Raw genomic sequence first — 23,461 nt, 5'->3', positions numbered from 1 at the left:
TCCACAGGGATAGACCACGTCCCTGGACCTGTATAGCATCCCACAGCCAACTACATGCGCTGTACCAAATGTGTGTCTGAGAGGACCTGTCTAATGATGGTTCGGATCACAGCCATTCACAGGTGCATTGGTCCTCCCGTGTTGTGTTTTCTGTCATTTTCTTTTAAAAGGCGCACCAGAAATAATGAAGAAATTTCCACTACTCTACAACTAGAAAAGTGGTTACACAGAACCTGGAGAGTGTCCCTTGCAGAACCAAGTGTCTATAGGTCAAATCTCCAAGCCTAAATTGCAACGTCCATCATATTTTCTATGACCTCCAGGCCTAAACAAGGATAAAACCCTTGCTGTGTGGACGCAGGGCAGAGCTCGATTTTTGTGTCCCTCAAACAAAAAAAGAAAACAATGTGGTTCTGTTTTACCACATTATGTTATGTTACAGCCTTACTCCAAAATAGATTAAATCCATTATTTTTCTCAAAATTTCCATTATTTTCCTTAAAATTCTACAAACAATACCTCCTAATGGCAACATGAACGTTTATTTGAAATCTTTGTATATTTATTAAAAATAAAAAATTATATGTACATAAGTATTCACTGGCTTTGTCATGACACTCAAAATTGAGCTCACGTCCATCCTGTTTCCATTGATCATCCTTGAGATTTTTCTACAACTTGGAGTCAACCTGTGGTAAAACTGGATTTTTGTCTTACCGTAAAATCATTTTCTCTGACCTGTGGGTTATGCTGCCCTTCCTAGGAGTAGGACACTAGGCAGAAAAAAGTAACAACTTAACTACACCTATAGGGCAGTTCCAGGTGGCATACTCCCACTTCCTGCTCTAGGATTCAGTTTTGTATATCAAGCAGTGTCAGAAGAATACATAACCCAACTCCAAAGATGGGTGGGTGCTGTGTCTGTCAATGAACATCGGAGAAAAGGATTTTACGGTAAGACAAAAAAAAAAAAACAGTTTTCTGTTTCGTTCATTGACAGACACAGTTCCATATCTTCTTGACCGGTGGGACCTCCCAAAGCAGTGTCAACATGAGGGGTGGGAAGAGCACAGCAATAAATATACTTCCCAAAAGGCTATAAAACAGGAGCCCAACCAGGTACAAAATGGAGCTCACCTTACAAAAAAGTACACCCTCAAAGAGGACTAATCCTCTCCAATAGCGGCCTGCAAACCCTTGCAGCCAAAAGGAGGCATCGGCAGATGCCAACACATCCACCTTATGAAAATTTTGTGAAAATGTGCGCAGACGACCAGGTGGCTACCTTGCAAGCCTGAACCACTGACGCTTGATGACGAAAGTCCCAAGAGGCACTAAGCCCCCATATAAAATGCGCCATAACAGGGAAGGAGGATCCTGACCCTTAATGGAATAGGCCTGCACCACTGTCTGCCTATCCATCTGAAAATGGTCGCAGCAGATGTGGCAAGCCCCTAACAGAATCCATCCATAAGGACAAATAGGGAATCTGACTTTTGGAACGACTCACTCGTCGCCAGGTACACCCCGATTGCCCGAGCCACATCTAAAGAGTGTATGGCAAGCTCTTTATGGTGCTTAGGTTAGGACAAAAGAAAGGAAACCCTTGCCTTATTTAAATGGAAACCAGAGACGACTTTTGGAAAGGACGACTGGCAGGGCCGTGGCACCACTTTATCTCCATGAACCACCTAGTAAAGTGAACGACAAGACAAACTGCCAGCTTCGACACCCTACGTGCAGAAGAAAAAGTTCACTAAGAAGTCCACCTTCTGGGACATGTAAGCAGAGGAATCTCATGAATATTTTTTCAACAGCGGTTACTGAAGAACCGAAAGGACCAAGATGAGATCCCACGAGGCCAATGAAAACGCACTAGAGGAGCCATGTGGCTAACCCCCAGAACAAAGGTGCAATCCACAGAAAAACGTAGCCAAAGGACAATGAAAGAAATCGCCAAGGATGAACCTGGCCTTCGAGGTCAGATGCTGCTCCACACCTCGTTGGGTGAAGACCAAAATCCGAGTCACCGAAAAGGAGCAGGGGTGAACCCAAAGAGATTCACAGCCTCAAAGTACGCTCTTCAAACGTGATGGTAAAACTACATAGAAGTAGATTTACTAGCTTACAGCAGCATGGGAATCATCTAGCCTTTAACACCAGGCTTTCGACAGCCAATCCGTAAAAGCCAGCAACCTTAAGGCAAGATGGAAGATTGGCTCTTGAGCCAACAGATCTCTTCTAGAAGGAAGTCTCCAAGGAGCATCCGCAACCAACCATATCAGATCTGCGTACCAAAACCGGCTAGGCCAGTCTGGAGCCACCAGGATGGCCGTAATCCCTTCTGCCTCCAGTCTACGCAGGAGTTCTAGAAGAGGAAAGACATATCAACTGGTCCCAAAAGAGCCACCAGTGCATCTGTGACATCGGTGGCCGTAATCCCTTCTGCCTCCAGTCTACGCAGGAGTCTTGGCAGGAGTTCTAGAAGAGGAAAGACATATCAACTGGTCCCAAAAGAGCCACCAGTGCATCTGTGACGTCGGCTAGAGGATCCCAACACCGTGCCACAAACCCAAGCACCTTCCTGTTGAAACGAGAGACCAGCAGGACCACCTCGGGATTTACCCACCGGAGACACAACTGATGAAGCCCCTCCAGAATAAGTGACCAGTAGATCGATCAGTAGTCTGGATTCTTCCAGAGTTCAGTCCCCCAGAGCACAATCCATTCAAAAAACGCCACCCCACTCGGACAGGCTGGAATCCGTGGTGGTTTCATTTTTATTTCTATTATTATTTTTATTTATTTTATCTCTCTCTATATATATATATATATATATATATATTGTTATATTTATTTTGTATCAATTGTCTGCATGTATATGTCCTAGGAGAGGTATACCTGCATTTTTTGCGATGTGAAATTGGTTTATTTTTGGATGACCTTATTCGCATGTTTACATAACTGGATTTTTGACTTACCATAAAATCCTTTTCTCTTAAGCTCATTGACAGACGCAGGACTGATATCTTGATATCCGTAGGGTTATACTGCCCCCTACAGGAGTAGGACACTAGGCAGGAAAAAAGTTCTGGCCACACCTATGGGCAGTCCCAGGGGGTATATCCTCTCTCTCCCTGCATAGGATGTCAGTTATGTACCAAAGTAGTGTCAGAGACTCATACCAACCCAACTCAAAATAGAGGGGCGGGTACTGCGTCTGTCAAGGATTTTACGGTAAGTCAAAAATCCAGTTTCTCTTACGTCCAGTCGCCGCCTCTTCATATTCGTCACAATGGGGTATTAGACTTTGCTCCGAAGGAGTAGCTAGGCAACAGAATATGTTAACATTAATATGTTAACATTAAAGCTTTTAACATATCCCACCCACAGGGGGTGGTCCCCTCAGTCAATACCCTCCTACTTCCTGCAACCATATCTCAGTTTCAATGTCTAGCTTGTCAGGAGTAGCTGAAACTCTCTATGCTGGGGCTTTTTGCCTCAGCCTCTCTCTTCTTTTTTGATTTTTTGTTTGAGTTTTTTCTCTCTCTTTACTTAGCTGTTCTTTTTGTCAGCGTTAGTTAGTTCTTCTGATGAAGAGGATTCGTGCGGGCTGGGTCTCGGGCTGATCCCCCTGGTCGCAGGTCGTGGGTCAGTGGCTTCCCAGCCTGCCGTCGAGCGTTCAGCCAGGTAACGCTCCTGGCGCAGTGAACGACCCATCCCTGTTCGGTAAATGTAAGGGCTAAGTTGCGCTAACGGGTACTAAATCCACAAATAATTGTGACAGATAAAGCACACTAATGATAGTCCACAGTAATGACAAGTCCGTGTCCAAAATGAGAAAGGCACAGTCCAAAAATGAGTAATTCCAATGGTGGATGGTTAAACCAACATTCAAATCTCCTTACCGGAAAGCAGAATGGAGTTCGCCCAAAAACTCTAGTCGGATTTAAAACCTCAGCCTTCAGTCAATATGATCAGAAGTCCTCACATCCACAGGTGATGGTCATATGTAAAGATAAATAGACAATCCATAGCGTAATACTGTTGAATGCTATTTCATCACCCAGAGGAGTGCACACCGTCACCAGATGGTTAATAGTAGGAAACACCAGTGACCTTAAGTCCCAAATGCTTACCAGATAGTAAAGGTAATGATTGGAAATTTCCAATCATTACCTTTACTATCTGGTAAGCATTTGGGACTTAAGGTCACTGGTGTTTCCTACTATTAACCATCTGGTGACGGTGTGCACTCCTCTGGGTGATGAAATAGCATTCAACAGTATTACGCTATGGATTGTCTATTTATCTTTACATATGACCATCACCTGTGGATGTGAGGACTTCTGATCATATTGACTGAAGGCTGAGGTTTTAAATCCGACTAGAGTTTTTGGGCGAACTCCATTCTGCTTTCCGGTAAGGAGATTTGAATGTTGGTTTAACCATCCACCATTGGAATTACTCATTTTTGGACTGTGCCTTTCTCATTTTGGACACGGACTTGTCATTACTGTGGACTATCATTAGTGTGCTTTATCTGACATTTATTTGTGGATTTAGTACCCGTTAGCGCAACTTAGCCCTTACATTTACCTATTTTGCTTGTCACAATTTAAGTTGCTGCTGTGTTTCTTAGTAGTTAGCGCAAGTTATATTTTCTTCTTTCATCCCTGTTCGGTGCAGGGATGATTGGTGAGGTGGCTACCTCACTGGACGCTGTGCGGTTTCTTAACCCCGATTTTGTGCGTCCTGGATGCGACTCTCCCTGCCTCATGTGCAGCGGCTTGTTCGCCTGTGCGGGTTCCCCACACCATTATGAGGTAAGTGTGTCTATGTGGGGACCTGTCTGTCGGGGGGGTGTCAGTCTGGGACTGTGTAACCTGCCTCTGTTCACACTGTTTGTCTCCCTATCGCTCTGGCTGCATGCTGTGGGCTGCAGGGGGGGGGGGGGCTGTGTGGCACTGTCTGTGCCAGCCTGTGTACAGTGTGAAGGGCTGTGTGCTGTGGGGCATGTTTTTGTCATGTTTGGGGCACGATACAGCAATGTTTTTTACATGGGTGGTGTTATATGCATCACAGTAGTGGGGGAGCGGCGGTTTCGGCGCCAAACGGTGCCATTTTGCCTGCGCTCGCTCCAACCGCATGTTTTCACTGCGGGCGGCCATTTTCTTGTAGCCTTCCATAGGCTTTAATAGAGCGCCCTGATTGCATCACTTCCTCTTTCCTGGGTGCACCGATCGAGGCGGCAGCAGCAGCAGGGGTCTCCTCAGGTTTTATCCTTCTGTTCCTTCCTATATCCATTGCCTGTGTTCAGTTTTATACCTGTGGGGGTTTCATTGTGCATGTGTGTGTGTGCGGTGGGCTGCGCTCGCCGCGCTTGTTAAAGGGGCAGTTAACCCTTTATTCTCCGGCATATTTTTTGGGGGCAAATGGATTCTCAGGAGGGCAAATTTCCTGCCACCTTGGTGGGAAGCCAGGGGACTGCTGTTTCCCCCCCAGGGGGGGATTTAGCCGAAGTGGTGGCTAACCTTGCTGCTCAGGTGCAGATGCTGGTGGCTGCTCAATCCACTAAAAGACGCAGAGTTTCTATTTCCTCTGATTCTGAGGGTGAAGGTGATGGGGCTGCTATGGCTGGGGTCTCCTTATCAGGGTCCCGTCCCTCCCTGGATCTCGTGGGGTCCGAGGTGGAGGCTGAGGTTGAAGGGGTTGATAATTCTCCCCCTGGCTCGCCTGAAGAGCTTGCAATCATGGATGAATTGGTTGCTTCTATAAAACAAACGCTGCGTTTGCAGGATGAACTGTGTCCTCCCGCTGCCTTGGCGACTTATGGGACGCAGAAAAGACGCAAGACATCGCAGGTCTTTCCCTACACTGATGATTTTCAGCGCGCTGTTAAGGAACAATGGCGCAATTTACGCAAACCTTTTGCTGTGCCAAGTAGGTTCAGGCTGCGTTATCCTTTCACGCCTGCCACTGATGAACGGTGGTGTGTGCCACCCCCGGTGGATCACGCCAATGCGGTTTTGAACAAATCCACTGCGATTCCTGCAGAGGATACCCCGGTGTTCCGAGATGCCACGGATAGGAGGATGGAGTCTCTTGCCCGTCATACTTATTCTGTTACGGGTTCGATGCTTAAAGCTCTGTTTGCCTCTCTTATGGCAGCCCAGGCTGTCGCAAGTTGGATGCAGGTGCTTAGGCGCGTCCTAGTGGCTGATTCGGCCTCGCCGGCGACATTGGATATGGTGGATCAAATCCATCAGGGTGTCATGTACCTGTGTGATGCGGACTTGGACTTAGTGCCGTTGGCTGCACGTGTACAAAGCGTGGCGGTGTTGTCTCGCCGCCTGGTTTGGTTGAAGTGTTGGTCGGTGGACCAATCTTCGCGCAAGACCTTAGCCAATCTGCCTTATGATGGATCTCGCCTTTTTGGGGAGTCCTTGGATACGTTGATTAAGGGGATCACGGGCGGTAAGAGCACGCTCTTGCCCCACTTCCCCAAGGCTAAGGGGGCTCCTGGTAAGAAGCATACTAATTTTCGGCCTCCTCAGGGGTCCTTTCGTGCCTTTCGGTCGCACTACAAGGGCAAACCGTTCAAGGGTCAAGGCTCCCAAAAGAAGCCGTGGTCTGGTAAACAGAAGTCCGGTCAGTCCGGACCCTCTACCCATAACAGTGCGACCTGAAGGGGCGCCCTCACCCAGTTCTGGGGTGGGGGGACGCTTGCTCTTTTTTCTTCAACCCTGGCTGGCCCCCGTGCGGGACCGGTGGGTTCAGGAAATCGTTCGATCTGGCTACAAGATCGAGTTTCTCTCTCGGCCGGAGAGCAGATTCTTTCCCTCAAATCTTCAGCTGTCTCCGGAGCGCTTGTGGGACCTGCACCTAGCGGTGCGGGACCTGAGGGCTCAGGAAGTGGTGGTTCCGGTGCTTCATCGGGACAGATTTCGGGGGTTTTATTCAAATCTGTTCACCGTGCCCAGGGAGGAGGGCAAGGTTCGTCCAATTCTGGACTTAAAGGCTTTGAACCGCTTAGTGCGGGTTCGCAAGTTCCGCATGGAATCCCTGCGGTCGGTGGTGGCTGCCCTGGTTCCGGGGGAATTAATGGCCTCCATCGATCTGAAGGATGCGTACCTTCACATCCCGATTTTTGAGGGTCACCAGAGGTTCCTTCGATTCGCCATTGCGGAGGATCATTACCAATTCGTGGCGTTGCCTTTTGGTCTCGCCTCGGCTCCTCGGGTTTTCACCAAGGTGCTTGCTCCCGTTCTGGCTTTGTTGAGAGCTCAGGGCATCTCTGTCCTGGGGTATCTGGACGACATTCTGGTTCGGTCTGCGTCCAGCCAGGGTCTGGAAAAGGACCTGTCCGTCACGATGCAAACTCTACAGGAGTTTGGTTGGACGATAAATTTTCCAAAGTCAACGCTGAGTCCGTCGGTTCGTCTTCCCTACCTGGGAATGATCCTGGACTCGATCCAGGCGAAGGTCTTCCTGCCGGAAGACAAGCTCAGGACTCTTCAGGAGGAAGTCAGGTCCCTCAGGGACAGTCCGTGCTCGTCCCTCCGGACGTGCATGAGATGTCTGGGATTGATGGTCTCGGCTTTCGAGGCGATTCCCTTCGCCCAGTTTCAAACGCGGGGTCTCCAGGCGGAGATCCTGTCCAAGTGGGACGGGCGACCGCAATCTCTGGATCTTCTAATTTCGTTGAGCTTTCGCACCAGAAGGGATCTTCTGTGGTGGCTCCAGTCCCCGATGATATCGGGGGGCAAGTCCTTTCGTCCTATCTCATGGACAGTGCTCACCACGGATGCCAGCCTGTCGGGCTGGGGTGGTGTTCTGGGCGTTCTGTCCGCCCAGGGAACTTGGTCGGAGGGGGAGTCCTCCCTTCCGATCAACATTCTGGAATTGCGTGCGATAAATCTCTGCCTTCGTCGCTGGACGGACCGACTGCCGGGCTGTCCGGTTCGGGTGCAGACGGACAATGCCACGGCGGTGGCCTACATCAACCACCAAGGGGGCACCAGGAGTGCCCGAGCGGCTCGGGAAGTGGCCGACATTCTGTCTTGGGCCGAGACTCATGTCCCGGCGATAACGGCAGTTCACATTCCGGGGGTGGAGAACTGGCAGGCGGACTATCTGAGTCGCCAGACCCTGGATCAGGGGGAATGGTCTCTCCACCCGGCTGTCTTCCAGATGTTGTGCGCGAAGTGGGGTCTTCCAAATGTGGACCTGTTCGCGTCTCGTCTGAACAACAAGGTGAGAAGGTTCGAGGCAAGGACGTGCGACCCTCGGGCAGACGCATCAGACGCGTTGGTAGCCCCGTGGCATCAGTACAGACTGATGTATGCGTTTCCACCGATTCAATTGCTGTCCAGGTTCCTCCGCAGGTTGCACTCGGAACGCAGCACGGTGATTCTTGTGGCACCGGACTGGCCTCGCCGGTCCTGGTACGCAGACCTCGTGAATCTGGCGGTCGACGCCCCATGGCGTCTGTCTCTTCGGGAAGATCTTCTGTTCTCAAGGATATTCCTTCCTGCTTTACAGTCGCTGGCTTTGACGGCCTGGCTGTTGAGACCGAGGTCCTGAAGGATAGGGGTCTCTCCCCTGAGATCATTCACACTTTGATCAACGCAAGGAAACCTTCCTCAAGGAAGGTCTATTACCGTACTTGGAAGGCCTATTTTGCCTGGTGTGAGTCCAGGGGGTTTTCACCTCGCACGTACTCGGTTTCTCGAGTGTTGTCCTTCCTTCAAACGGGTGTCAACCAGCGTTTGGCGCTGGCTACGGTCAAGGGTCAGGTGTCTGCGCTGGTCGTTCTTTTTCAACGTCCTGTGGCTTCTAAACTCCTTGGTTGCCACTTTTGTTCAAGGAGTGCGGCATCTGGTCCCTCCTAGGAGGGAACCTCTGCCTCCTTGGGACTTGAATCTCGTTCTGTGTTACAACGTGCTCCCTTTGAACAGATCAGGGAGATCTCGTTGTCCAAGAAGGTCGCCTTTTTGGTGGAGATCACTTCGGCTCGCAGAGTGTCGGAGCTGGCGGCTTTGTCCTGCAAGTCTCCGTATCTGGTCATTCACTTGGATAAGGTGGTCTTGCGACCTAATCCTTCTTTTCTTCCGAAGCGAGTTTCGGCATTCCATCTCAATGAGGATATTGTCTTGCCTTCGCTGTGCGCGAAGCCTAAACATCCGAAGGAGGTGAGGTTGCACTCTTTGGATGTTGTTCGGGCGATAAGGGTTTACCTTAAATCGACTGAGTCTTTTCGCAAGACGGATTCTTTGTTTGTCCTTCCGGAGGGTCCTCGGAAGGGTATGGCGGCGTCGGCTTCTACCATCGCCAAATGGATCAGACAGACCATTGAACAGGCATATGCTTTGCAGGGGAAAGTTCCTCCTGTGCCTGTGAAGGCGCACTCTACTAGATGTCCGAGGACGTCTTGGGCCTATCGTCATGGGGCTTCTGTGGCCCAGGTGTGTAAGGCGGCGACCTGGTCGACCGTACACACTTTCACAAAATTCTACAGAGTAGATGTTCAGGCATCGGCAGATGCTTCCTTTGGCCGCAAGGTTCTTAGTGCGGCAGTTCCTTAGGGTCCTTTTGTTTTGGACCCCTGGCTGTTGGGATACGTTTTTATCCCTGGGTTATTTGTTTTTTCCTGGGTTGTTGCTCCTGTTGAGCAAGTTTTTTTCCTGTTGCCCAGCTGGTGTCCTTCCTTTGGTAAGGTTTCTTTCTTTGATGTGGAGACTGCGTTGCCTTACGGCGCGGCTGCGTTTCCCACCCCTCATGTTTGCACTGCTTTGGGACGTCCCCATTGTGATGAATATGAAGAGGCGGCGACTGTCGGAGGACGTAAGAGAAAACGGAATTTTTGTAAAATCTTACCTGTAAAATTCCTTTCTCTGAGTCCTCCGACAGTCGCCGCCCCCGCCCCTCTTTTGGGGTTTGGTTGTATACTCTACTGCTATTCCACTGAAACTGAGATATGGTTGCAGGAAGTAGGAGGGTATTGACTGAGGGGACCACCCCCTGTGGGTGGGATATGTTAAAAGCTTTAATGTTAACATATTCTGTTGCCTAGCTACTCCTTCGGAGCAAAGTCTAATACCCCATTGTGATGAATATGAAGAGGCGGCGACTGTCGGAGGACTCAGAGAAAGGAATTTTACAGGTAAGATTTTACAAAAATTCAGTTTTTCTCTGTCGCTCATTGACAGACGCAGGACTGATATCTTGATATCCGTAGGGACGTCCCAAAGCAGTGCCATAAATGAGGGGTGGGATTATAGAAATAAAATCCAATCCAGAAGGCCAAAAGCAGGGGGGAAACATTTACTCACCATACCGGAAAAGAGAGGGCACCACTCCAGACAAAACCCCTCGCCGCCCAGTGGGGGGGGGGGGGTGTCGGCCAAAGGAGACGATGCGACTCGGCGGGACGTTTAACCCGCGGGCCAGTCCCCACCCAGTGCGGAGCTAGGGCCTGCACGCGCTCGTAGGCCAGCTGGGGTGACCACTGGACCTCAAAATCCAGCCCGTCGCCCAGATCCGGCATAATTGCTTGAAGATCTCACAGGAGCAACTGGAGAAAAAAGCCAACTTAAAAAAGATTTATCTAAAAAAGCTTGCCAGGACCAGAGATCCCAGCAAGGAACTTAGGTCCTTACTCCTGACTAGGCAGAAAAAAACTGACATCCTATGCAGGGAGAGAGAGGATATACCCCCTGGGACTGCCCATAAGTGTGGCCAGAACTTTTTTCCTGCCTAGTGTCCTACTCCTGTAGGGGGCAGTATAACCCTACGGATATCAAGATATCAGTCCTGCGTCTGTCAATGAGCGACAGAGAAATATCTGTTTACAACTTACATGTATGGTCCTTGTACATGTTATTTGAGTTTTACATAATATTTTATGTTTTAATTTTAGAGTCCTGAACTATCGCAGTGATTATATATATACATATATATATATATTATATATACACACACACATACACAGTGCCTTGCGAAAGTATTCGGCCCCCTTGAACTTTTCGATCTTTTGCCACATTTCAGGCTTCAAACAAAGATATAAAACTGTAATTTTTTGTGAAGAATCAACAAGTGGGACACAATCATGAAGTGGAACGAAATTTATTGGATATTTCAAAATTTTAACAAATAAAAAACTGAAAAATTGGACGTGCAAAATTATTCAGCCCCCTTAAGTTAATACTTTGTAGCGCCACCTTTTGCTGCGATTACAGCTGTAAGTTGCTTGGGGTATGTCTCAACGAGACTGAAATTTTTTGCCCATTCCTCCTTGCAAAACAGCTTGAGCTCAGTGAGGTTGGATGGAGAGCGTTTGTGAACAGCAGTTTTCAGTTCTTTCCACAGATTCTCGATTGGATTTAGGTCTGGACTTTGACTTGGCCATTCTAACACCTGGATATGTTTATTTGTGAACCATTCCATTGTAGATTTTGCTTTATGATTTGGATCATTGTCTTGTTGGGAGACAAATCTCCATCCCAGTCTCAGGTCTTTTGCAGACTCCATCAGGTTTTCTTCTAGAATGGTCCTGTATTTGGCTCCATCCATCTTCCCATCAATTTTAACCATCTTCCCTGTCCCTGCTGAAGAAAAGCAGGCCCAAACCATGATGCTGCCACCACCATGTTTGACAGTGGGGATGGTGTGTTCAGGGTGATGAGCTGTGTTGCTTTTGCGTAAAAAAAACGTTTTGCATTGTTGCCAAAAAGTTTGATTTTGGTTTCATCTGACCAGAGCACCTTCTTCCACATGTTTGGTGTGTCTCCCAGGTGGCTTGTGGAAAACTTTAGACGACACTTTTTATGGATATCTTTAAGAAATTTGTTTCTTCTTGCCACTCTTCCATAAAGGCCAGATTTGTGCAGTATACGACTGATTGTTGTCCTATGGACAGAGTCTCCCACCTCAGCTGTAGATCTCTGCATTTCATCCAGAGTGATCATGGGCCTCTTGGCTGCATCTCTGATCAGTCTTCTCCTTGTATGAGCTGAAAGTTTAGAGGGACGGCCAGGTCTTCCTAGATTTGCAGTGGTCAGATACTCCTTCCATTTCAATATTATCGCTTGCACAGTGCTCCTTGGGATGTTTAAAGCTTGGGAAATCTTTTTGTATCCAAATCCGGCTTTAAACTTCTCCACAACAGTACCTCGGACCTGCCTGGTGTGTTCCTTGTTCTTCATGATGCTCTCTGCGCTTTAAACGGACCTCTGAGATTATCACAGTGCAGGTGCATTTATACGGAAACTTGATTAAACACAGGTGGATTCTATTTATCATCATTAGTCATTTAGGTCAACATTGGATCATTCAGAGATCCTCACTGAACTTCTGGAGAGTTTGCTGCATTGAAAGTAAAGGGGCTGAATAATTTTGCACGCCCAATTTTTCAGTTTTTTATTTGTTAACAAAGTTTGAAATATCCAATAAATTTTGTTCCACTTCATGGTTGTGTCCCACTTGTTGTTGATTCTTCACAAAAAATTACAGTTTTACATCTTTATGTTTGAAGCCTGAAATGTGGCAAAAAGGTCGAAAAAGTTCAAGGGGGCCGAATACTTTCGCAAGGCACTGTATATTTTTTATATATATATATATATATATATATATATATATATATATATATATATATATATATATATATATATACACACACACACACACACACACACAGTGCCTTGCGAAAGTATTCGGCCCCCTTGAACTTTACGACCTTTTGCCACATTTCAGGCTTCAAACATAAAGATATAAAACTGTAATTTTTTGTGAAGAATCAACAAGTCATGAAGTGGAACGAAATTTATTGGATATTTCAAACTTTAACAAATAAAAAACTGAAAAATTGGGCGTGCAAAATTATTCAGCCCCAAAACATAAAGCAAACTCTACAATGGAATGGTTCACAAATAAACATATCCAGGTGTTAGAATGGCCAAGTCAAAGTCCAGACCTGAATCCAATCGAGAATCTGTGGAAAGAACTGAAAACTGCTGTTTACAAACGCTTTCCATGCAACCTCACTGAGCTCGAGCTGTTTTGCAAGGAGGAATGGGAAAAAATTTCAGTCTCTTGATGTGCAAAACCGATAGAGATATACCCCAAGAGACTTACAGCTGTAATCGCAGCAAAAGGTGGCGCTACAAAGTATTAACTTAAGGGGGCTGAATAATTTGCACGCCCAATTTTTCAAAAAAAGTTTGAAATATCCAATAAATTTCATTCCACTTCATGATTGTGTCCCACTTGTTGTTGATTCTTCACAAAAAATTACAGTTTTATATCTTTATGTTTGAAGCCTGAAATTCGGCAAAAGGTTGAAAAGTTCAAGGGGGCCGAATACTTTCGCAAGGCAATATATATATATATATATATATATATATATATATATATATATATATATATATATATATATATATATATATATATTAGGGATGCACCGAAATGAAATTCTTGGCCGAAGCCGAATAATAATAAAATGTTTGGCCGAAGGCCGAATACCGAACGCGGTGTTTTGCATTTTTTCCATTTATTTTGCCAATTTTTTGTCCTCTCTCTTGTCCTCTCGTGTCTCTCTCTCTCTCTCTCTTGTCCTCTCATGTCTCTCTCTCTCTTGTCCTCTCACTCTCTCTCTCTTGTCCTCTCACTCTCTCTCTCTCTTGTCCTCATGTGTCTCTCTCTCTCTCTCTCTCTCTATCTCTTGTCCTCTCATGTCTCTCTCTCTCCCTAAATGTTACTGTAGGGAATGGGATTCAGTGCACACTGCAGCCTTGTACCATAGGGTTAATGTTAGTGACACTGTAGGGATTGGGAAGGATGCTGGGAATGGAAATCAGGAAGCATGCAGGCAGCCTTGTAAATTTTAATTGCAGATACAGGGCACTGGGCAGGTCAGGGTTAATATGGTAACATCAATTACTCAGTGACAGTCAGTGTCAGTGTGGACTCGATCAGATTATACAGTGACAGACAGTCTCTCATAGTGGTGGTAGTAGGAGGCTGGAGGTGGACTAGTAGGAGCCTGGAAAGGAGCACAGCCGCATACATACATTACTCACTCGTGCACTGCAGCCCGCCCCACACATTCAGTGAGTCTTACTCTCCTCCCTAGTTTTTTCAATGGCACATTCAGGAAGCCAATCACGCCGTGAGTAGCGGCACAGCGGAACCAATCAGGTGTGCAGGCACGCGTGATTGGTTCGCTGTGCAGCTAATCACGGCGTGATTGGCTTCCTGAATGTGCCATTGAAAAAACTAGGGAGGAGAATAAGACTCACTGAATGTGTGGGGCGGGCTGCAGTGCACGAGTGAGTAATGTATGTATGCTCACCGCTGAAGTGTCCCGGCTTCACGGAAGTCTGTGAGTCCTCCTGTCCTCCTCCGAGTCCCTTCCCCCTGTAAATATCGTGACCTCGGCGATATGAATATCGCCTACGGCCACAGAATGATAGTCAATATCATATCGACTATCGTTCAGCCCTATTATTCGGCACAAAATTATTCGGCCTTTTGACTTATTCGGCCGAACACCGAAAGTGCTATTTTTTCTATTTTCGGCCGAATAATGTTCGGCCGCCGATTATTCGGTGCATCCCTAATATATATATATATATATATATATATATATATATATATAGTTTTCCTGCTTTATGCAATAGTTTGGCCATTAGAAAGTCTTCCCTTTGTAATTTTTCCTTGGGCCGCCCATCAGTGACTCACATTTTCCCTATATAAACTCTGAACATTACGGCCCCTCAGCACCTGATGAAAGAGCGCGCATGTCCATTCTGGACTTGGCGCATGCTCAGAAACGTGTCGTGCGCCTCAAGCTCCCTGGTGACGTTGATGCATCTCCTTCATATCCCCATCACAGGCATCGTTCGGGGCGCCGATGAACACGGGAGATAGCCGGCACCCTTCTTCCTGTGACAGACGGCTGAACCTTGCATTGTCCCATGTGTGGATGGATGGCACCACCTAGAGGAGCGATATCTATCCATTGATGTTACAGCTCTTATATCGTGGCTTCCTGTGAGTTGCTGCAGTTGATGTTTTATACATTTAAATAAATATTGTCTGCACTTAGAGCGATTTTCTTTGTGTTTGTACAACAGGATCAGATTGTCTAGACACTGTGGATTCTTGCCCCACATGACAAGAATCTCCCTTTGCAGAGGTCTGGAGTGGACAGAGTTTGGAACGGGCTAAGCTCACCCTGAGAACATAACAAGCAGGGGAGGTCGCCGACTACAGTCCGGCAAGGAGACGCCAGCTAAAGGTCCACAAAAGGACTACCTATTAGACCTATAAGGGTTGCCCACCATAAAGGACATACCCCCTAGAAAGGGGAAGAGGGGGCCCGCCGTGAGGCAGACGCGCAGGCAGAGTACCCCCACACAATAATAGCTGCTTCACTCATATGAAAAAAAAAAGGCACAAGGAAGTCCATATGTCCATCCCCCTGAGGGGAGGGGGGGGGAGGGGAGGGTGGACGCCCGTCCGCTGCTCTATCACCCCGGTCAGCAGCTTGAACAGCCTGGTCAACAACGTGGGCAGCAGCTCAGACAGACAGCCGCGAGTAGGCAGCAAAGCCGCGGCCTAAATTTGGGGGCCCGATCCAGTCGCGAGTCCGCCGGCAGCTCTGTTAGCTTGATCAGAAGCTTGGACAGCTTGGTTAGGAGCTCGGAATGCATGGTTAGGAGCTCGGAACAGCCTGGTCAGTTGCTCAGACAGCTTGATCAGTCGCTTCGACAGCCAGCTCCGTCAGCCACAAATAGGCCACAAGCTGCAGGCTCAATTTTCGGCCCAATCTGGCCACGTGAGACATCCATCGGCAGTACCGTCCACTCAGCTCGGTCAGGCCTCAAACAGCTTGGTCAGGTACCCAGACAGCCGCGGATCAAATTTTAGGCCTGACCCAGTCACGTGAGGCGCAGACCCGCAACCCCCCAGCCTATAACCACCGCAGGGAGCCCAAAGGACATCCCTGCCCCAGTTACTAGCCCCCAGGGGGCTGGAAAGCTCAAAGACCCCTGTGTTCGATCCAGACAGCCCTGTCAGCAACAACCACATCCACCCCGTCAGAGAAAGGGCCATGCTGCAACTGGCAACTCCGCCAGTACTTCCCATGGCTGCAATGGACTCAGGCCATAGACTAATTCACTGGCCTATAAAGGGACTCTGCTCAGCCCATCAGATTGCTGGATTGCCTTCAGCTCTTTGTTTCCTGAGCATTGCTACTTCCTGGATTCCAGTTTGACCCGGCTTGTTCCTGACCTGTCTGCTCTCTCTCCTGGCTTTGACCCTCGGCTACGTCTGACCATCCCTGCTCCAGTTTGGCTCTCCCGTTATCTGATCTCGGCTTGGCTCACGGACTTGCTTCCAGTCTACCTGCCCTCCAGTACCTGATCTTGGCTTTCCCACGGACTTGTCTGCTTCTGGCCTTCTTGCTATACCTTTGGCTTGCACCTGTTGCAGCTTCCTGCTGAGCCCTGTGTTTGACCCCCTGGCCAGTCTTACACCTACTGCCTGGTTGTTCCTGGTTCCTCCTTGGACTGTCTGGTGTATTCCTGCCCAGCACTCTGCTAGAGACCACCTGTCTACCATCAGGACCTTGCCGGCAACCAGTGCTTCTGTGGGCGCTACACCCTCTGTCTCAACCCCAGGGGTGTGCCGCACTCAGCCGCAAGGGGAGCCCTCTCTGCATCTCGGCCTCAGATCAGGTACGTGACACCCCCTTACTGGAGCAAGTGGCAAAGCCAGCTCCTACCTCAACCAAGGTGGAGGGGGACGTGGGGGTAGGTTGGGGCCAAAAGACCACCGTGACTGTTAGAGGAACTGGGGGGAATGGAAGGGAACCTGGGGGTCCAACCATCCCAAGGAGGGGCCTGGGTTCACCCCGAGGGAACACAAAGGGAAAGGAGGGGGGACATTACCTACCACACCATGTAACCGGGTGGGCACCACCCTGGGCAGACCACCTCCCCATCTTGGAATGGGGGGTGTTGCAGGCTTGAGATATGCTGAGACTCAGGCCGCGACCAGGTCGTGTGCGTCCTCGTGAAGTGTTTCACTCGCAAGCCAGTCCCCGTCCAGTGGGACTATGTCAGGGCCGACCTAGAGTGGAGCTGAGGCCTGCACGAACTCGCTGGCCAGACTGAGGAGACCTTAGGGATCTAGAATATCCAAGTCCGGCAGTTGATTGTAGTTCTCACAGGAACCGGATTGTAGTTCTCACAGGAACAGAAAATAAAAGAAAAAAATTCCGTAATAAAGGAAAACAATGCTAGGACCAGAGATCCCAACAAGGGGCTTGGTCCTTACTCCTGACTAGGCAAAAAACACCTGAATCCTACAGCAGGAAGTGGGAGTATACCACCTGGGACAGCCCTATAGGCGTAATTTAGCTTTGTTAACTTTTGATAACCCTTTTTCCACCTAGTGTCCTACTCCTAGGAAGAGCAGCATAGCCCACGGGTCAAGAAGATATGGAGCTGTGTCTGTCAATGAACAAAAGAGAAATTCAGTTTATTGGACATGATTTGGAAAGGCACACACCTGTCTATATAGTCCCACAGTTAACAGTGCATGTCAGAGCACAAACCAACCCATGAAGTCCAAGGAATTGTCTTGTAGACCTCCGAGACAGAGTTGTGTTGAGGCACAGATCTGGGGAAGGGTACAGAAACATTTCTGCAGCGTTGGAACCACCAGGACTCTTCCTAAAGCAGGCCGTCCGGCCAAACTGAGCGACTTAGCCTGAATGGCAAGCGTCATGTCTGGAGAAAACCAGACGCCGCTCATCACCTGGCCAATTCTATCCCTACAGTGAAGCATAGTGGTGGCAGCATCATGCTGTGGGGAGGTTTTTCAGCAGCAGGAACTGGGAGACTAGTCAGGATCAAGGGAAAGATAAACGCAGCAATGTACAGAGACATCCTTGATGAAAAAACTGCTCCAGAGCGCTCTGGACGTCAGACTGGGGCGAACGACCCTGAGACCATCTTCCAACAGGACAACGACCTAAAGCAAACAGCCAAGTACAATAAAGGAGTGGCTACGGGACAACTCTGTGAATGTCCTTGAATTGCCCAGCCAGAGCCCAGACTTGAACCCGAATGAACATATCTGGAGAGATCTGAAAATGGCTGTGTACTGACGCATCCAACCTGATGGAGCTTGAGAGGTCCTGCAAAGAAGAATGGAAGAAACTGCACAAAATTAGGTGTGCCATGCTTGTAGCATCAAACTCAAATAGACTTGAGGCTGTAATTAGTGCCAAAGGTGTTGCAAAGATTTCAAACAAACTTATTTCATGCTGTCATTATGGGTATTGTTTGTAGAATTTTGAGGAAAATAATTCCTTTAATCTATTTTGGAATAACGCTGTAACATAACAAAATGGGGAAAAAGATAAGCGCTGTGAATACTTTCCAGATGTACTGTATATACTGTCCCAGGTATGTCTAACTGCATGTGTTTATCAAGGTCTCCCAACCTGTCCACAGACACAAATATGTGGGGACAAAGCGTTTGTGCTTACATGTGTAACCCCCGAGACTAATCAAGTGGACCCATGAAAAGTAATCTCCCCATCATTATTGTACCTTAGTTTTATACTGGTACTACTTGATACAGTGAAACACTCTAAACAGCAAACGGTCTTATATTCAGAAGGGTCCAAGTAATTTTCCTATAAATTAATACTTTTTAAAAATCAATGATGACCTGATCTATATTTAAAATACGGATTTATGCAATATGACCTTTGATGTGACGTGATAGTATGTTATTTACTCATGTGTATTTATCTTTAGATTCATTAGGATTAGTGGTTTTTTTTTAGGAATTAATGTTCTGAGATGTTACTGTTGCTGCATTATTTTTAAAACTTCTATCTACTGATCAGCTGCAGAACTTAATAATATATAGGGTTTAAAAAAAAGATATCATTATGTCCCGAGGAACTAAAGTGACAGGTGTCTTATTAGTTAACCTAAGTCATATTCTTTTTAGGGAAGCCCTGTGTCAATAAGACCATTTAAATGTAATCTAGGATAGTGGGCAAAATGTCAGTTGCTTTAAAATCTAGAATTTTGAAGCTCTTCGCTTTCTGTGGACGTAAAATACCTCAGGATTGTTAAAATGTAATCCTTGGAAGAAATTAGAAACAACTCTTAAACTCTTTAGTACGAAAGCTGCAAAAATGTTATCCATAACTCAGACCTTTTGAGAGACAATTTAACTTCATTATTCTGCTTATTAGATTTAAGAATACAACAAAAACCTTACCACTTTTTCCAAAGGAAGTGCTCCAGTTTGCTGAAGACCAGTGTTTGAAGGCTGGGTCATGGGATCCTTAGTATTTGTAGCTTCTGTGCTATAGTCTTTTTCATTGGTTTTTGGTATGGTCACACTGTCTGGGACAAACATTGGAGTTCTCAAAGGACCTCCAGGTGTAAAGCTGGTTCTTCCTGAATTATCTGTGGTCTTTATTTCAAAAGGCAGCAAATTATCAGATGCTGCTGGCATTTTACAAGCAGTTGTTGTGGTTATCGGCAAAATGCAGGATGCTACAGATGTTACTGTGGTTCTTGTAGATTCTGAGTTAGCACTTTTGTTTTTACTGGATTTGGTTAGAACGGAAGCAAGTTCTTTAACAGGCTGAAAAGGCGTTTCTCTGGTTAGGGGAGTAACAGTATTGGTATCCTTATTTGACATTCTTGTGCTGGAGCTTACAGAGATGGTATTGTTTTGAACTCTATCTCTATCTCTTTCAGTTGGTTGTGGATGAACTCCAAAGCCTACATTCTTACCAAAAAGAAACTGGACATTAGAATTCAAGTTTACACTTGGCTTATACATAGGAGTGTTCACAGGAGTTTGGAAAGAAAAAGGCGAGGCAACAGGAATTGCATACAAAGGGTAAGAATATTGAACAAATGGTGGGCCTGTTATGCTGTTGTAGGGCACTCTGTTTTCAGGACGTACATGAGTGGCCCACTGAGATGGAGGTATGCCACCAAAGGCAGAAGAAGTACTGTAAGTTGAAGCAGATGAAAAGGGTTGGCTTGTGCCCAAGGAGGATGCTCTGTCGCATGGTAGGTTTGAAACATTCCTATTCTCGCAGTTGGATGTTCTTTGACTTTCACTGTGTGGGATAGGTTTAGAGAAGGTGCTCACGTCTTCTGGTTGAGCTTGAACACTACAATTTTGAGGTTCATCAGTGCCAAGCTTTGTATTATCTTCAGATAAAGTGGCAGAAAATACTTTAATCTCTTGGGAGGCAAACTGAAAATTCTGAATAGAATTCTTCACAACACGAACGTTTAATTTTTTCCCACAAAACATCTTTCCATCCATTTCTTTCGCAACTGCTTGAGCTTTTTCTGAGCAAGTGAAGACGAGGACAGCATAACTTTGGATGAAAAAAAGGAAACAATTAGTAACTTTTCACATACAATAACAAGACTCAAAATTGGTAATTTTCAAGACTTCATAACTGATTTTCTAGAAATCACTATATGCCATTGCAAATTGTATAATTTGATCCCCACCATGTAGATGGAATGACTACAACCAGTAGAGACTCTGAAACAGAAAATTTTACTGCAGGTACCTTAACTCCTGACCTCAAAATTATAACACAAATCCAACAGAGCCCAAGAGGAAAAAAAAACAGAATTTTTGTAAAATCTTACCGTAAAATTTCTTTCTCGGAGTCCTCTGACAGTCGCCGCCCTTCATATAGTCTTCACCAATGGGTATTGACCTCTTTTCCATAGGAGCAAGCTAGGCATAAGACTTGTTAAAAACAAAGTAATTTACATAGACACACCTGTAGGGGGCTGTCCCTCTGGTCCAATACCCCCCTGCTATCAGCATTCCCAACTCAATTTGGTAGCAAGCAGTTAAAGCGGTTGTAAACCCACAGATCAAAAAAAAAAAAAAAAAAACCTGCAAGACAAAGGCATAATGAGCTAGTATGCATCGCATACTAGCTCATTATGTATTACTTACCTTAGAACGAAGCCCCGACATCGCTGCGGGCGCTGCCATGATCCCTCGCCGTCTCTTCCGGGTTCGGCGGCTCCGGCGCGGTGATTGGCTGGAAGAGACGGCTCCGGCGCGATGATTGGCCGGAGCCGCGATTACGTCACTCCCGCGCATGCGCGCGGGAGTGATTTTCCGGCAAGCTCCCGGCAAATAGATTGAAGGTCCCCCCGGACCTTCAGAGCGCATGCGCCGCTCGCGCGAGCGGCTGCATGCACTGTAAATATCTCCTAAACCATGCCGGTTTAGGAGATATTATTTGTACCTACAGGTAAGCCTTATTATAGGCTTACCTGTAGGTAAAAGTGTAAAAAAGCATGATACTACCGCTTTAAGTCCAAAAAACCCCACAAGAGGGGCGGGGGCAGCGACTGTCAGAGGACTCAGAGAAAAGGAATTTTACGGTAAGATTTTACAAAAATTCAGTTTTCTCTTACGTCCTCTGACAGTCGCCGCCCCTCATATAGTCTTCACCACTGGGATGTCCCAAAGCAGTGTAGACATGAGGGGTGGGAAGCGCAACCGTCACAAAGGCAAAGCAGCACCCAGGTCAGAGAAAGGAACCTTATCTGAACAGAAAGGTAAAACCTCTGGGTAACAGAAAAGCTCAACAGGAGCAAACAACCCAGGAAAGCAAAAAACAAAAAGGGGGAACAACCCCAACAGTCGGGGACCAGCAAACGCCAGGGCCCCTTCAAGGTACTGCCGCACACAGAACTTTGCGGCCAAAGGAGGCATCTCCTGATGCCAAAACATCAAGTTTGTAAAATTTGGAAAAAGTGTGCACGGACGACCAAGTCGTCGCCTTACACACCTGGGCCACCGAAGCCTGGTGTCGGAAAGCCCATGACGCACTCACCGCTCTGGTAGAGTGCACCTTGACAGGGAAGGGCGGTACCCATTCCTTAATCGAATAGGCCTGTACAATCGTCTGTCTGATCCATGTTAAAATGGTTGCCGCAGACGCAGCCATACCCTTCCGAGGACCCTCAGGAAGGACAAAAAGAGAATCCGATTTTCTGAAGGATTCAGTGGATGACAGGTAAACCCTGATCGCCCGGACAACATCCAAGGAATGCAAGGCAAACTCCTTAGGATGCTTAGGATTCGCACACAGCGAAGGTAAGACAATATCCTCATTAAGGTGAAAATCGGAAACCACCTCAGGAAGGAAAGATTGGTTAGGTCGCAAGACCACCTTATCTCTATGAACAACCAGGTAAGAGGAACGGCAAAACAGGGCCGCCAACTCTGACACTCTGCGGGCAGATGTGATTGCCACCAGAAAAGCAACCTTCCCTGACAGCACAGGCAGAAAAATCTCCCTGATGTTCTCGAAAGGAGGACGTTGCAAAATGGACAGGACCAAATTCAAGTCCCAAGGAGGCAAAGGAGCTCTCCGAGGAGGAGCCAAATGTCGCACACCTTGAATAAAGGTGCGTATCAAAAAATTTGCCGCCAAGGGGCGCTGGAAAAAGATTGCCAGCGCAGATAACTGACCCTTAATCGTGGTCAGCACCAGACGCTGATTCACACCAGATTGTAGGAAGGCCAACACCCTCGCCACCGAAAAGGAGCGAGGATGAATGCCACCAGGAAAAATAAGCCTTCCAGGTACGGTAGTAGATCTTACCGGACGAGGCCTTCCTAGCCTTGAGCAAGGTAGGAATGACTGCCGACGAGAGACCCCGATCTCTCAAGACCTGGCTTTCAACAGCCATGCCGTTAAAGCCAGCGACCGTAAAGCAGGATGGAATATCGGCCCCTGAGACAGCAGATCGTCTCGTAACGGGAGCCGCCATTGAGGCTCGACGACCAGTTGTATGATGTCCGCGTACCAAGACCGGCGCGGCCAGTCCTGTGCAACCAGAATCACCAACTTCGGTTCCGAGACCAACCTGCGAAGGAACCTAGACAAGAACTGAATCGGGGGGGGGGGGGGGGGGGAGTCATAAAATCAGACGATACTAATTCCAAGGCACCACTAACGGGTTCGAGGCGGCTGCCAGAGGATTGCGCGTTCTTGACATGAACCTTCCTACCTTGTTGTTTAGCCGAGATGCAAACAGATCCACATCTGGGGATCCCCACCGTGCACACAGCATCTGGAACACCTCCGGGTGGAGGGACCATTCCCCCTGGTCCAGGGTCTGGCGGCTCAGATAATCGGCCTGCCAATTCTCCACACCTGGAATGTAAACTGCTGAAATCGCCGGGACGTGTGTCTCGGCCCAAGACAGAATTTAGGTCACTTCCTGAGCCGCCCAGGCACTCCTGGTGCCCCCTTGGTGATTGATGTAAGCCACCGCAGTGGCGTTGTCCTTCTGCACCCGTACAGGGCGGCCCCGAAGAAGATCCGACCAACGGAGCAAGCACAGTCTGATTGCTC

At 47.6% G+C, this 23,461-nt stretch overlaps 1 protein-coding gene across 1 annotated transcript in view; it reads right to left on the bottom strand.

Moving 5' to 3' along the window:
- Positions 1-23,461, bottom strand: part of RBM44 (RNA binding motif protein 44) — a gene marked incomplete at its 5' end in the record, with an annotated part of 455,780 nt that overhangs the window by 187,932 nt on the left and 244,387 nt on the right. The window contains one exon of the mRNA XM_082260160.1: positions 19,312-20,437. Coding sequence (XP_082116286.1) covers positions 19,312-20,437 — 1,126 coding nt within the window. The remainder of the gene's footprint in view (positions 1-19,311; positions 20,438-23,461) is intronic.

This window comes from Pelophylax lessonae, assembly GCF_965119305.1.
Source record: "Pelophylax lessonae genome assembly, chromosome: 6".
In the NCBI taxonomy this organism is placed as follows: domain Eukaryota; kingdom Metazoa; phylum Chordata; class Amphibia; order Anura; family Ranidae; genus Pelophylax; species Pelophylax lessonae.
This window is presented reverse-complemented; position numbering and strand designations above follow the sequence as displayed.